Raw genomic sequence first — 15,675 nt, 5'->3', positions numbered from 1 at the left:
AAATAACACACTACTTCGTGCATAATCACTTTGAACCGAATCGATCCGTTGAACTAAATCAGTGTGACGAATAATAATACATTATTAATTATTAAAACTTCAAATGTACAATAGATGTGTAAATATTCTCCAAGATAATTTTGAACTTAAATAATGAACAAATTTTTTTTATAAAAAAAACTCATATTCGATCTCTTTTTATAATTAAACTAAATAGACTAATTAAGTTTCTATACCGGTTTTGTTCACTCAATCATTCATTTTATGCTTGAAATAATCTAAATTCCGAAAACAACTTCATATGTTTTCTTTATATTAAAAATTTGAAGTCTATATTTTAAAAAACAAAATTATATTAATACATGTAAAAACATTTAGAAATACAATATGTCATATTATGTATACAATTCATATAAAATGTGTTATGTATTTTATTATCAACTATATAATAATAAAACTAATAATTATATAAATTTATAGGTTAAATTACGGTTTTGGTAACTATAATTTTAAAATGATATAATTTAGTATTTTTGGTACTATTTTTATTAAAGTTTTCAAATCATAAGGACTAAAATTGTAATTTAACAAAATTTTAAACGTGAACTATACTCATACATGAATTAGTAATAACGTATTTCCAATTAAATGAAGATTTATAAATATGTAAACATTTTTTATAAACTAGAATCAAAATATTAAACTTTGCTTTTATTAATATATTTAATTTTATGTATTCAACTTCTTATACTAAAGATGCCCTCAACATACGACTAACTAACTCAACCCATATAGTCTAAAAGAAAATATGCTTTTGAAAAGTGAAGGAGAGAGGAAGATAGATGTTCTCAATAGAGGTGCGTTACATCTATAGCCCAACACCCTTCTACTCTTACCATTCTCCATAGTCGATATTCCTTTTCCCAACACCCCCGTTATACTCATTGGCGCTGCCGCACGCCGCCGCCAAACGACCGGCAGATTTCCTATTTCTTCACTCTCTCCCTGCAGCAGCCACATTTTGATTGCTCTCTGCAACTTCACGCCGCCACATTTTGCCGTAGCGACTCCATCCTGAAGCTTGCCGGAATCGAAGTACTACTAGTACTACTATTATTATTTTGCTGTTCTTTATTTCAGCGATTCAGCAGATTTTACAATACGACAAATTTGGAATTAGGGCTATTGTAATTTAGAGTCCTTCCAAATCCGACCGATTTTGGATTTTTTTTTTTTTTTTTGGGATCAAAACAAGATTTAGAATTATATAGTTTTAAAATTTTCATTCCAAACACCAGAAATTGTTTTGATTTGAAATCCTTTTAAATCCAGGGTTCCAAACGGAGGGTTAGCTTCCGGATCGATTCATTTCCGAAAGAGCATCACAATTTCCCGGCCAATATAGTTCCTAATGATTACCATCCCGTATTTGACCGCCTTGACCACCTATTTTAGCTATGGCCTCCTCTTCGCCTTTGGTCAATTCCGCGATTTTTTCAGAAAAATTTTTGATTGGTGGAACTCTAGCAATCTTCAGGTCTGCAGCGCTTTCCGAATTTAAAATTTTCACTTCTCAATGCTTATATGTAAGCTTCGTCCCTAATTCTGCTATTTTACACCTCGTGATTTCCTTCCGCAGGGCTACGCTCCGATCTGCTTAGGCCTAGAGGACTTTTACATCCGTCGGCTGTATCTTCGCATTCAGGTATCGGATTTAAAGTTGAATTCTCTGCCTGTTATAATATTTGTTGTTGTTTGTTTAGTTTTTCAATTACAAAATATCCACCCAAACCATATTTCTCTCGCACATTGTTGCTATTAACAATCTTGTTGAAAAGCACTACAGTACATGATACCATGATTATTCTACTCACCGCTCATTGTGATGAGTCGAGATACGAGCTTATGTACACTGACTGTTGCCTGCCTTTCTACTGCTCATCAATTTCAAATCCTTCATTTGATAAACTGGAGCTCTTTGATTATGATTTCAACTACAATCCAATAATTTTATTCAAGAAAGCAGAATGTTTACATATTTCACTTCCGTTACTTTCGAGGATCCTCATTTTCTCCTTAACCTTATACATTATTTCCCGGGCAGGACTGTTTTGGACGACCTATAGCAAGTGCACCAGATGCTTGGTTTGATGTGGTTGAGCGTTACTCCAATGATTGTAACAAGACGCTGAAGTTTGTCTCTGATGAATTCCCTCTATCATGTTCATTTTCCTTTTCCTTTCTGTGATCCTCCCCTGTACTTTCCACACGGGCTGCTATACTCTCTTTTTTACATCTAGTTGGATTTGTGCTATGTGTAGGAATTTTGACAATAATTTATTCTTTATACATTTATCATGCAGGCGAACCACAAATGTCTCAAGGTGTCTGAACCTGGGATCATACAATTATCTAGGCTTTGCTGCAGCGGATGAATATTGCACCCCTCGTGTAATTGAATCATTAAAAAGGTTCTCTCCAAGCACCTGTAGTGCTCGTGTTGATGGAGGTAACTAGAACTAATGAACTTTTGCACCATGTTTTTAGTCGCATCTAGGATTACTAATTCACTATTTTGGTCTTAGGAACCACTTCATTGCACAAAGAATTAGAGGTATGCGTGGCTAACTTTGTTGGAAAGCCGGCTGCTCTAGTATTTGGTATGGGCTATGTAACAAACTCTGCTATTCTTCCAGTTCTAATAGGGAAGGTAAACGGACACACACTAACTAAAAATTTACTCTTGCATGTTCAACAAGAAGTGCTTGAAAATCTGACCACTTGTTCAACTGCAGGGAGGGCTAATTATTAGTGACTCATTGAATCATAATTCAATAGTTAACGGTGCTCGGGGATCAGGTGCTACAATTCGTGTTTTTCAACATAATAGTAAGTGGTATAGAACCTCATTTGTTTCTTCTGACAAATGATAATTGCAATCTCTGTTCATTGTAGGAACTCTAATTTTTTTTATTCCCCTTTCTCTGTTTTTTAGCTCCATCACATTTGGATAAAGTTTTGAGAGAGCAAATTGCTGATGGGCAACCTAGGACACACAGGCCTTGGAAGAAGATAATTGTTGTCGTGGAAGGCATTTACAGCATGGAAGGGGAAATATGCAAACTCCCAGAAATTGTTGCCATTTGCAAGAAATATAAGGTAATTATGCCTGAGTTATTCACTCAGGCCATAAATGCTGTTCTCTGGACTAAGATCCCCCATTTCACTAATCCAAGAACACATTCTTAATTTAAAGATGACCGACTTCTTGAGATGGGAAAAAACAAAAACCAAGAGAAACATTGGTGATATAGTATATGTGTGTGTGTAACATACGTTTGCAATTGAAATTATTGAAAGTAAAGATGTTGAACAAACACAAATTTATGTGAAAACCCTAGTACATGGAGAAACTACGATGCTGATATTTCTTATTATTTTCTTATGATAATAAAGGTACTAAGGTAAAAATATCTATAGGCAACACGAATATAATTAAAATAATAAAAAATTAGGGCAAAATAAGTCTCAACTACCTCTGAGCTTTCAACATGACCCAAGCCCACTATTTCTAAATCTCCCCTTCAAGTTGGGACGTAAATGTGAAAGGACCCATGGATCAAAGTTTTGTCTGAGGAGTCCCTTTGTGAGTGTATCAACAATCGGTTGGCTCGAAGTTATGTAAGGGATGCATATGCTACCACTGGCTAGTCTATCTTTGATAAAGTGTCTGTCAATCTCCACATGTTTGGTTTTCTCATGATGGACCAGGTTATTGGCAATGCTAATAGCTGCTTTGTTATCGCATAATAGTTTCATAGGTACCTCATAGTCTTGACAAAGATCAGACAACACCTTCTGGAGTCAGACTTCCTCACAGATTCCCAAACTCATAACCTTGTATTTGACATCAGCGCTCTTTGAGCCACAACTCCTTGTATTCGACTTCAGCTGCTTCGAGCCACAACTCCTTGCTTCTCCCTTGTCAAGAAACCAAACTTGTGGCACCCTTTAAAGATCATTTTAATAGACTGGGACCACAAAAATAATTTTGACCATTCAATTTCTCCCACGGAAAATATCTTGTAGATTGTGCCACTGGATCAAACACATACGAAGAGGATAAAGCAGGGAGTGAGGTTATCGGTTTTTCAGAATACATCGATGAGGTCAATTGGTTGTTGGACGGAGCCCTTAGCGCTGCCTCAATTTCTAAAATTTGCTGTCATAGCATGTCTAGCTAATGTTGAGCAATATTGGGAGGCGAACCTTACTCATGGGCCCTTGACTGTGCTGAGGACTCACCTGCATCAATGGTCGAGTGGGCTGGATTTCCAACCTTGGGGCAGCCACTTGGGTCGGTGGCTAACCCAGCAGGAGGTGGCGCAATCACACCAGCAGTAGAAGACTGAACCAAGGTCGACGACTAGGCAAATCTTGACGACTGCGCATGCGATGGTGCATACAGTGAAGGTGTAGGCATGGGCGACAGTGTGTGAGGGCCCGACGACGCGTATGGGAATTTGGATCAACAGCGTGTGAGGGACTTGTGTGGCTGAAGGCTGCTGGTTGCCAGATGGTTGTGGCTGGGCAAGAAGGCTGGTCGGTGGGTTCTGAAGACACCAAAACCACTCATCCATGGCGGCGCTGATCCGAGCATCAATTGTGGTGGCGACAGCTGCACTAATGTCGACGTCTGTCCCTTTTGCTAGGGTTCCATCAAGCGTTTGATCGTCTAGGGTTTCTTCAATATCCCGCTCTGATACCATATTGAAAGTAGAGACGTAGAACTCAAATTTACGTGAAAATCATAGTAAAGGGAGAAAAACCATGATGCTGATATTTCTTATTATTTTCTTTGTGATAGTAAAGGTACAAAGGGAAAAATATTTATAGACAACACGAGCCTAATTAAAGTAATAAAAGTTTAGGGCAAAGTAAATCTCAACTACCCTTGAGTTTTCAACATGACCCAACCCACTATTTCGAACCGAAATTAAATAGATGACCAAAAGAATGTTGATTTGATATTGATCACAATGCTCTCATTTACTGATTTAGATCTGTGTTTTTAGCATTCCATTTTGTCGTTATTTTTAGGCCTATGTCTATTTGGATGAGGCTCACAGCATTGGAGCAGTTGGAAAAACAGGAAGAGGTGTCTGTGAACTTTTGGGAGTGGACACTGCTGACGTAGATATCATGATGGGAACTTTTACTAAATCATTTGGATCATGTGGAGGTTACATTGCAGGATCCAAGGTTCGGTTTTTCTAACAAATACGCAGATTCTAAGATTTAAAAAGTGTCATATGTGATATTGTTAAATGAAATCGGTTGACAAAATAGGTCATGAAGACCGTAGTATTGTTTGTTTCATATCTCTAATTCTTAAGTTCATCTCATCATAAATTATTCTTTTCCCACTAGATTTCTGCCCCACCTAGAGTTTTCAGTTTACCAACTGGTGTTTGCACCATGTTGTATTTTATAACTCTAGTTTTTTGGGTGTTTCTTCTAACTAAATTTGTATGACTTTATCAAGTTTCAGTTTGCAGCTTGAAGCATTCAATGTATGAATTCCTTAGATATGTGGTATTTGTCTAAGAAGTCTTTAGTTTGGCTAGCATGTCTTTGATCCACCTGGAAACTTGGACATTATTTATTGGATACATATTGGAGACTTGTTAGTTTAGTAGGTGTTGTTACGTTAGGACAAAAAAGAATTCAAACATTTGTTAGACATGCATCAAATATTTATTTATTTAGTATACTAAATAGATGCATCTGACAAAAATAAAAAATTCTGAGAATGAAATACATCCAACTAATTTTTTAAGTATATAAATGCATAAACTCATTGAACTTAAATTTCTTCTAGTATAAAAATGGTATATATTTTAATGAATGTGTCGTTGCCACTGGGTTCATGTCTATGTGTGCTTATGTTTTTTTCATGTCATTTCAGGAGCTTATAAAATATCTCAAGTACACATGTCCCGCTCACCTCTATGCTACATCTATATCACCACCGGCTGCTCAGCAAATCATATCTTCCATTAAAGTTATTCTTGGAGAGGATGGATCTAGTAGAGGTTAGAATAGTTTTTGTCTATATAGGGTCATCATATTAGAGTGTCCCTATGTTTTCCCTTGAACTAAGATTTCTGAATATGAACACATTACATTCTTTTCATTGTTAAACAGGTGCTCAAAAACTTGCCAGGATACGTGAAAACAGTAACTTTTTTAGGTCTGAGCTACAGAAAATGGGATTTGAAGTTCTTGGAGATAACGATTCTCCAGTAATGCCTATAATGCTTTACAACCCTGCAAAAATTCCTGCCTTTTCTAGGGAATGCCTGAATCAGAATGTAAGTCTGCATTATGTGGCTAGAGTGATGGTTCCATCCATAGTAGTAGTTCTCTTCGAAGTTTTTTCAAGGTGAGTGTTACTTTGCTTGCAGGTAGCTGTTGTCACTGTTGCTTTTCCAGCTACTCCTCTTCTTCTGGCAAGGGCTCGCATATGCATATCTGCTTCGCATACAAAGGATGACCTCCTTAAAGCCTTGGAGGTGAGCCTTTACTTTGATTACCTACTATAGATTTTTACTTTACCGTTTTTGCTGTAGTTTTTTTTTTTGTTTTTTTTTTATCTTCTATTTCTTCATAGAACAAAAGGCTGGACTTTACAATGTATTTTACCTACACATTTTAATGTCACCATGATGGAGAAAAGACTCAAAATGAAACAATTTACTTGGCTTACTCTAGTTTATTTAGTGAAGAGAACTATTCTGTGGTAAAATTAGTGAGATACTTGCAAAATGACAACTAGCCTATTCACTTTTTTAATACAGTTTACAGCTGTCATATAGAATATATAGTTGATGAAAGCTATAGTTCTTCAATTGCGTGTTCTGACTGATTATTATCATTGTTTCTTGGTGGAGAACATTGTTCTCCCGATTCTATTTGATACATTTCCACCCTTGGTGGAATTTGCGAGTGACAAATACTGGGTACGCTATTTGTTTTTCTTACACACTTCCCACCCATATGTATATATGTATTTTGATGTATGTGACATCAGGGTTCAAAAGTTAAGGCAAAAAGCTAAAAAAGTCTAAATGGAAATTGCGCATTTTTATGTTCAAAGCCGAAGGAGTGTGTATAATTGTGTTATGTTGAGTTTTGTGCGGATCTGAAATTATGTTGGTCAGGTTAACATAGATAATAACCGCAGTTGCCCCAATTTTGACAGGTTATCAGTCGAGTTGGTGATTTGGTTGGTATAAAATACTTTCCCGCGGAGGCCCAGAAGCAGCATTCTGAAAATGATGATCCTCATAAGGAGGATTAGAAAGTAAAGGAAAAAGAATTTGTTTCTAATGTTGTGCGTGATGAACGTTGGAAGATGGAGCTTGTTGTCGCAGACAGCTTCTCACGTACTTGTCAGGGGAGGTAGAGTCCAATTGGGTTTTGTGTGAATACTGGAAAAGTTTCCGAATCTGTATCTCTTGTACTTTAAGTCTGTACCCATACATGACAGACATGATGCGATCTTCATGAATTTTGGTATAATTAATGCACCGATGTTGTCATTTTAGTCACCATATTACACCTCCTTCCTCCAATCCGTATCATAAACTAGAATTGATCATCCACAGTGTATCGACAATTCTATCTTTTAAGGTTCTCATCAGTCATAAAAATGAAAAATCTCACCAAAAATTCTTTACTGCCGCAAATATTTTTTCTTTTTCAATACATACGTATACGCAATGTAGAAATTCAATCATTAGGACCAAGTTTGAAGGATTACTAAAGCTTCAATTATAAGAACTACATTGAAGTAATTTTAAAGAACAAAATACGATAGAAAATCACGGTTGTATTAACAGAATGCCAAATTCAGTTCCCAACAAAATGCTGAATTAGGGGATCGATTAATTTGGGAGTGCCACATTCCCTCTCCTCTACTAATTTGGGGGGAATGAGGGAGGGAGACGCGCACAGCGTTTACATACCAAAAAAATACTGAAGAGATTCAACAACTCAAACAAACATCTAGTTACTACAACAATTTGTATTTGGGAAATGAAACTATCTTCCCAAAGGAGTGGGTTTCAATCTTCAGCAAACCAAAAACTGGCCTGAATCTTCAAAATGAAGTATAGATTGTAGCTCAACTAATTTCTTCGTATCTCTGGGAAATGGAGACTACCTTGGGGGGCTAGCATTCCTTGGCAAACAAACCCACGAGCAGAGCCACCACATTTAAGACCACAATTAACACCATCAGCTTCCAGTTCCCAGAGTGGAAAAACTTTGTCAGATGACTAATGTAGTTGTACTATTTTGAGGAGAATACAAAATTCAGAATCTTTCCATGTAAGACCAAGAAACATTACTGTGAAATCAGAATGGTCAAACGCTATAGTAGAGGCAGTGGAATGAGTTCAGTCAAATCCCAGAATGCGGCAATAAATGGTTTATTTTGGTTCTTTTGTATCTTGTAGCAAGCACTATCGGTACTCTTATTTCACCATATAGATTTCACAATGATATGAAAAAAGATTTGTGGGGAAAATTGCAGTATAGAAGAAGATGAAGATGTAAGTTGCTAAAATCAGAAATATGAAAGACTAACAAAAGAACCTACAATGTCCAATACGAGAAAATGTAGCAGCAAAAATGCTCAAAGATTAATTCAGGCATGCAGCAGCTTACATTGCCATGGCTGAAATTTTGGATACATCTTCTTGAGATCAGAACTCATGAAAATCCTTTCCCTAACTTCTGTATTGCGCAGTACATTTTTCTCCGCGACCCAACTGCACTTATTCCCATATCCTTGAGATCCTCGAGTGTCAACATTGGCAAAACCTCATCGTCCACCTCGTGAATTTCAAAAATTGGAGCATACCGACCTAACCCTAAGCCGTTGAGCCAAACTCTAACCCCATCTTCCCCACACAGCCCTCTCCCACCATTCCCATTCCTATCACCGCTAGTCCCGCACTTCCAATTCCTAGCATCAGTATCTGAAGGCCCTGAAAATTCGAGCCCCTCTTGGTGGTCTCTCCCCTCCGAAACCCTAGACCTTATAGATCTTCTATTCCCCTGATAAAGCATCTCCCTATCATTCCCCTGACCTTCCATCGCCAAATTCTCAAGCGAATGCATTGAACTTTGCTCTTTTAGAGGACTTTCCGAGTTTTCAATGTCGTAATCCCGGTACCCCTCATCCACATCTTCGCCGGCGCTATACTTATCATCTGCTTCCCCACCTCCGCCGCCTTCGTCGTGCTTGGAGGATGCCCAATTAGTTCTGGCCCTCTTGGTGGCGGCGGAGCCTCTCCGTTTGGAATCTTTTAATCTCCAACTACCAATTGCAACGGTGTCCAAATTGTTCTCTTTATCTTCGGCGTCGGCCGAGCTGAAGTTGGTCAAAGGGCGAGTTTTGGAGTTCTTGGCAGTGGCAGCGGAGGAGTCCTTACGATTTTCCAAGGAAAACTTCCAGGGTTTATTGGTGCGGCGGGGGTAAGAATCGTAGGGTTGGTCGCCGCCGATATCCCCCAATCGGACGCTGGGCCTTCGCTGGCGTTTGGATCCAACGGTTTCAGAGGAGACGACGAGAGGGGGAGGGGCGCCGTTGATCTGGGGGTCGGGGGGTTGAATATCGGCCATTAAGATAGAAGTAAGAAGAGGGTGTTAATGAGGGAGGAAGGAAAGGGTTGGAGAGAGAAGAAAAGAGTAGAAGGTAAGGGAAGGGAAAGGAATGGGAATGGGGGAAGAAGGTGAAGGGAAGAAGGAGGAGGAAATGGTAAAGAAAGAAGGTGCCATCAGCCATGTAAATCCGGGAATTTGCCGCGTGTCTCAATACCTCCTTCGTGATTGGATTTGGCCCCTTCAGCTTGGGCCTCTCGTACAGGATATCTTCTCTCCTCTCTTCCTCTTCTTGTAGTCATGTATCCCATCTAGTAATTTTTCAACCCTAGTTTTGGACCGTTCTCATCCATTTGCCCCAACACACAAGTACCACTATCTCTTCATTACCTAATTTATTTTGGGCTAAGGGTTAACTCGATTCAAGGCCCAAGGTCCTAATCAATGTGTTTACCTTTGATCACACACCAAGTCGAGTCGTGCAAAATAGCTAACGAGGCACGTCTTGCTCATGGTCGACCCTACCCTCTAGCACAGTACAAAACCATATAGCCTTCCTTCACTCCACTGAAATCAAAGAGAAGAGGATGTATCTTTAAACTTAGTTCATACACTCAACTTCCATCCATTGCATCTAGGGAGCATTTGATAAGCTAATTCTAATCTTCCATCAAATATCCAAGCTATTAACGTAGAAACAACCTTCGAAACAAAAAACTAACCCCTTCTTATATTCATTTAGACAATCAAGAGAAAATTATAATTAGATACCTATTAGATCAAAGATACAAGTGAAAGAAAAATTAAGACTATAAAAACATAATATAGTCTTGTAGAGATTCTATCCTAATTAATGAAAATATCAAAAAGTTAAAATAAAACATTAACTATCTTTCCTATCATCCAACAACTAATTTCCAACCACATTTTAAAAAAGTTATTAACGGTGGTTACCATACCTTGTCAAATTAAAACAAATGGAAATACAATAAAGATGTGATATTAACTAAATCACATGAGATTTTCAAAGTGTTGGGTTCAATACCCTATTGTTCGGTTCAATCGAGAAAACGTTGATATTCAATACCCCAAATGGTTATTCATCTCTTGTCCTAACATGTGACATATGGAATTGAGGATGAACCGACCCTATCCATTATTGTAAGTGAAGAATGAATTATTGGTTAAACTTTGATACATTCAATATTGTAATTAGTCTATATGGAACATCACCATTCATATCAGCATTCGATATTTACAGGATTGAAGACCACTCAAAAGGCTCCATAAGACGCAAACATGATTTTAAGAGGGTTCAATAATAAAACTCACGTATCTGTTACAATTCACTTAATAACTGGCACATATGTAGATTTAGAAAGCTCATTTATATTGCCAGTCTAATGTTATATTATTCCACATCACCTACTATATTAGCTACAGCGTACTTTAAAACCCCAAATAATGAGAAGGCTTAGAATGTTGATAAAGGCCACAGAAGATATATATTCTTTGGAGGTGTCTGGAATGGGGAGAAAGTGGTGTGGTTTCGAGTGGATATACGGCCAGTTAGTCCATGCTGGTAATTGGGCCAAGTAATTTGAGTTGAATCCCTTCAGTTGAATAGTAAACTTATGAAAGATTGTAAGACATCTAATTTATACTGTCATAGTTAAACTAGTCAGACATATCCTAATTAAAATAATAAACTTAGATGTAATAAATATTTACAAACAGGAAGTAATTAGAGATTAGAGGTCAATTTGCCTAAAAGTATCCTGTAAACTCTCGTGCACTTGCTAAAGAAGGATAATAATTTTGAGGATAGTTTAGGAAAGAAATATGATAGATTAAATAATTAAAATTGTGAAAGAAGAAGAATTATTAGTGTTGGATAATTGGATTAGATATGATGATGACACGTAAGTTTAGAATATTGGTCCAATAAGAAGCTTTTTGGCCACCTGTAAGTGGATGTGTCTGTATATACAGTGATTGGGAAGAGTGGCCCATATGGGCATATGCATATCCAACCACCACGTATTATATCAGTAATGCCAAGTCCAATCGTTATGCATGCAAAAAAATAAAGTCAATACGTACAAGAGAAGTTGGCCTTATTGGTTTTGTTAATTAAGGGCAGGCGAAGTTTCTAGGAATTGGAATAATGAAACGAGACTAGGGTCTCAATTTCACACGTTGCATTAGCTAGTTGTTTGTGGAAGTAAGTACTGTTATACTGCACTTAAAAGAAAAAAAGAAGATAAAAACCTATCATTTTATGGGGTGCATTAAACATAAAATGAGCGTTGGGTATACATACACGTTGCTCTGGGCCTCTGCCTCTAGTCTTATAGAGCTGAAATTTAACTCTCAGAAAAGGTGAGTTTGATTTTGAATGGAGTGGGTTAAATCCATGTGAACCACAATGGAGATCGAGGAGCCTTCTTTTTTGTTTTCTTTTCCTTTTTTGCTTTGTAAGGGGAGGTATCAATTAAGGGTAGGCGTGGCAAGGGAAATTGGTGTGTAATTTAATGGTGGTGGGAAATGGAATGAAGTTTGAGTACACAAGTCTAATCACAGAAAAAGGCCCAGCTTTTGGGGGAGTTGTCTAATCAGAAAATGCTTTTGCTAAAATTGAAGGAACCCCCGAGAGAGAGAGAGAGTGGACAGTGTTTTGATAAGTTTTTGGAGGATGATGATGAACCAATTTTTAAACAATAAAAATAAGAATGCCAAGTGAGTTCTACTCCATGCATGGTTTGAGAACACGTGGGTGTGTACGAGTGATCCATCAGCTCAACTACAACAAAATAAAAAAGGCATTATTAATTCACTGTTACCACTTACAATTATATACGTGTGGTCTAATTTGTCTTTATTGTCTTTCCCTCCTGACATTGGTGGATTACCCATCACCCACCGCCTCCATGCCTCGGCTCTATCAAACTCTATTACCTGACTGAATACATCAAATAATAAAACCTAAATATTTTGTCGTCTTCAATTGGTGTTCATCTTTTTGTTTGTCTATGACACACCTTTCCCACACCATGTGCGTATATATATATATATATCCTTCTGTTAATGAAGTTCTACAATTAAATCCATGGTTAATGCGAACATTTTTTCAACTTAGAACATATGTCAGCTAGTTCGATTTGAGTAATAATAAAAAACAATTCAAGTTGACCATACATGAACGAAGGCATTAATTAATAGTACATACTATTTTAAGTAATATATATATGTAATGTGTGAATACACCCAGAGGCCATACCCAAAACAGTGAATTGTGTTACCCTTAACGTCATTTCACCTACAGTTTGTACACAGTGTCTACTACATTAGATTCATTACTTTATACCCAAAAAACACAACCAAGTTTCTGCATTCCTCCATCGATATGCCTTTACGTTACTGAATTATATGCATACTGCAGATATCATTTTTCTGCTGATTTTGGAATAAGATATACATTTTGGTTAACTAGAGTACTCTAGAGTCTTTTCTTTTCTTCTCTCTCTTTATCTCCCGGCCATAACTCCATTGCATCCCTCTATCTTTTGCTTTCTTCCTTCACTTTTAGAAAACACTTTGTACATCGTCTCAGGAAAACAGTGCATCCCACCAATAAATTCCTCAATATAATCATATAGTTCTTATTTCATTTAATGTTTAATTTAAGTATTTTAATTCTTTCTTAATATGAACGACGAGAGTGAGAGATGCATAAAGTAGGTACATCCTTCTCACTTTTTTTACGTTCTCTATTGCATTTCATTCTCATCGTAAGCTGGTATGCAATATAATATATTTGTTCAATAATTATTATTCACCTGTATTCAGATATGCATATACTATATCGATCCTTTCCCATTGTTATATTCCTGGACAATATATGAGTAGCCAAACTAAGAGAAGAAAATTGTTGCCAATTAAAACCACCGATATATAAATATATATGATTTACGATTTGTTTACAAACAAAAATTAAACTGCAGTCCCACAACAGTACTTTTTCCCAACTCCACAAGAGTTGGCTTACTATTGCAGAGGTGTAATGTATACCCACTGATTCACGGAGTGATAAGACTTGCACATATTCACGCAATAGTTAATTAATGGGACGTATATATATAAAGTATATATGAATTTATAGATCAAGAGAGTTCAGTCGTTGATATGTAAATACATATATATAGAACCATATCCACTGTTCTCTCTCCACTCAAATTTAATTAATAATTATATATGATGTCTTTGATCTCTTTCTGTTTTGTGTGTAAATAAGGAAATCATGAGAGATGTAGCTGAGAAGTATTCCCATGGTCAAGGAAAAGTGGAGATGGATTGATAAAGCTGCTGTTTCCGGGCGTTAAGATCGGGCTACCACCACCTCCGCCTCCTGTAGCCTGAAATGTGTTGTATATTGGTGCCATATTATTGTATGCTAATTCTGCATGCTCTGAGTGTGACACCATGCCATTCCCATTCAATATCTGAAGCAACAAATTCAATTCAATTAACTTAGTTTTTTCTTCTTCTTCTTCTTCAGGTAACTGTTAATTAAATGTGTATACTGATCTCTCTAATATATATAATTGATAATTAATAAAAAATAATGTAATTGTTTAGAGAGAGCAGCACCTCAGAGGCTGGTGTACCGACGAGCAACACTTCTGGAAAATCCATTCCAAAGTCGTGGAGGACGGGGTCAAGAGAAGCAAGCTTCATGGAAAGGAACTAAGTACACATACAGAGAGAGTAACTAATGATTAATTCGTGAGGAGGAATAATAACAAAATTCAACAAACTTTTGTATGTACCGGCCAGTACTTGAAGTAAATAAATAAAATTAAATGAGTGAAATGGGTATGATTAGGAATTGGGGTTATGTACCTCAACTTGATTTTGCAGGGACTGAACATAGTTAATAATTTCATCCAGCATTAAGGCCTTCCCAGTTACCTATATGTAATATTGAAATCAATTAGCTATAGGGATCAGAGATTGAAATTTATAATAAAAATGGAATATTATGTATTGTTGGAACGTAAAGAGAGAATGAGGAAAATTTTAATAGTGGTAGCATTAGGTGGTTACCTTGTGGCAGCCAGGAACAAGGGTTTGCAAAACCTTCATCCTTTGGCTGATTTTCTGTCTTCTGACCTGACAAATTAAACTCCAATAATGATTTTAGTTTCTAGTAAAAGTAGAGGTAGAGATGAGAGAGAGAGATGAGGAAGAAGGTGGAAGGGTGTGGTACGTGTTTATATTATATTAAATTAAGTTCAATTACCCTCTCTGCAAGGCTGTGACTGTCTGTGGCCTGGCCCCTCCTTGCTCTCACATGGTCAGCAGGGTCATGTTGAGTTTTGATCATCATCTTCTTCTTGCAGCCTGATCTTCCTCCTGCTTTTGCTCGGTTGTAACATCTCCTCTTGCACTCGCCCCCCTTACTTCCATTTGGGTCCTCCTCCTCGGCCTGTATACATATACATTAATTGAATTACAAACCATATATATATATATCAGGGAAATGAACTAATATTATCAATAAAATCTCAACAATATAAAACTGAAAAGGGTTGAATAATTAATATATATATAAGAGAATAAGAAATAGTAAGTACGTACAGATGGAGGGTGGGAATGGGAAGAAGGCATATATATGTGATGATCAGGCGCGAGGGAGTGGTGGTGCTGGGGAGTTTGATAATTTGAGGAAGAAGCAGCTGCTGATTGGAATTGAGGTGGAAGAAGGTGGTGATAATAATTATGGGGTGTTTGTAAGTTTGGCGCCGTTTCTTCTAATAATTCCCAACCACACGCATTACTATTCATTTTTTGAGCAAAGGCCAGCAAGGGAGTCAAGATTATATATTCTTCTTCTTCAGTGTGTGTAATAGCTACAACTACAACTATATACTACTCTCCGAACAAACCTCAAACCTCAGCTTGGTTTAATTTATATACATAAGGATAAAAACGGCAATCAAG

At 37.1% G+C, this 15,675-nt stretch overlaps 3 protein-coding genes and 1 long non-coding RNA gene across 5 annotated transcripts; 2 read left to right on the top strand and 2 right to left on the bottom strand.

Moving 5' to 3' along the window:
• The first annotated feature begins 804 nt into the window (after nt 1-804).
• LOC101209026 (long chain base biosynthesis protein 2a) lies at nt 805-7,616 on the top strand. Of its 2 annotated transcripts, none has more exons than XM_004137980.3 (13): nt 805-1,095; nt 1,333-1,537; nt 1,640-1,705; nt 2,105-2,193; nt 2,364-2,509; nt 2,586-2,710; nt 2,796-2,889; nt 2,996-3,159; nt 5,101-5,262; nt 5,969-6,095; nt 6,208-6,374; nt 6,468-6,575; nt 7,265-7,616. In XM_004137980.3, the coding sequence occupies exons 2-13, from the start codon at nt 1,412-1,414 to the stop codon at nt 7,361-7,363; spliced, it is 1,473 nt and encodes a 490-aa protein (XP_004138028.1). In that variant the 5' UTR covers nt 805-1,095; nt 1,333-1,411; the 3' UTR covers nt 7,364-7,616. The 2 variants fall into 2 exon arrangements, with proteins under 2 accessions (XP_004138028.1, XP_031738768.1); XM_031882908.1 differs by having other exon boundaries at nt 805-1,104.
• A 258-nt stretch (nt 7,617-7,874) lies between these two features.
• Nucleotides 7,875-9,896, bottom strand: LOC101208783. The gene is made up of 2 exons (XM_031882914.1): nt 8,734-9,896; nt 7,875-8,356 (listed from the first exon to the last, which is right to left on the bottom strand). The coding sequence occupies exon 1, from the start codon at nt 9,691-9,693 to the stop codon at nt 8,779-8,781; it is 915 nt and encodes a 304-aa protein (XP_031738774.1). The 5' UTR covers nt 9,694-9,896; the 3' UTR covers nt 7,875-8,356; nt 8,734-8,778.
• A 3,912-nt stretch (nt 9,897-13,808) lies between these two features.
• On the bottom strand, nt 13,809-15,637 carry LOC101208544 (transcription factor bHLH137). Its single transcript, XM_004137978.3, has 6 exons — nt 15,313-15,637; nt 14,975-15,160; nt 14,779-14,844; nt 14,575-14,643; nt 14,323-14,418; nt 13,809-14,174 (listed from the first exon to the last, which is right to left on the bottom strand). Exons 1-6 carry the CDS (start codon nt 15,517-15,519, stop codon nt 13,971-13,973), a joined length of 828 nt encoding a protein of 275 aa, XP_004138026.2. The 5' UTR covers nt 15,520-15,637; the 3' UTR covers nt 13,809-13,970.
• Nucleotides 14,092-14,718, top strand: LOC116401819. The gene is made up of 2 exons (XR_004214216.1): nt 14,092-14,230; nt 14,311-14,718. It is a non-coding gene; the product is annotated as an uncharacterized LOC116401819 (long non-coding RNA).
• Nucleotides 15,638-15,675: the final 38 nt, after the last annotated feature.

Source organism: Cucumis sativus, chromosome 1 (assembly GCF_000004075.3).
Source record: "Cucumis sativus cultivar 9930 chromosome 1, Cucumber_9930_V3, whole genome shotgun sequence".
NCBI classification, from domain to species: domain Eukaryota; kingdom Viridiplantae; phylum Streptophyta; class Magnoliopsida; order Cucurbitales; family Cucurbitaceae; genus Cucumis; species Cucumis sativus.
The sequence above is the reverse complement of the archived record's forward strand: the minus strand, read 5'-3'. Positions and strand labels throughout refer to the sequence as shown.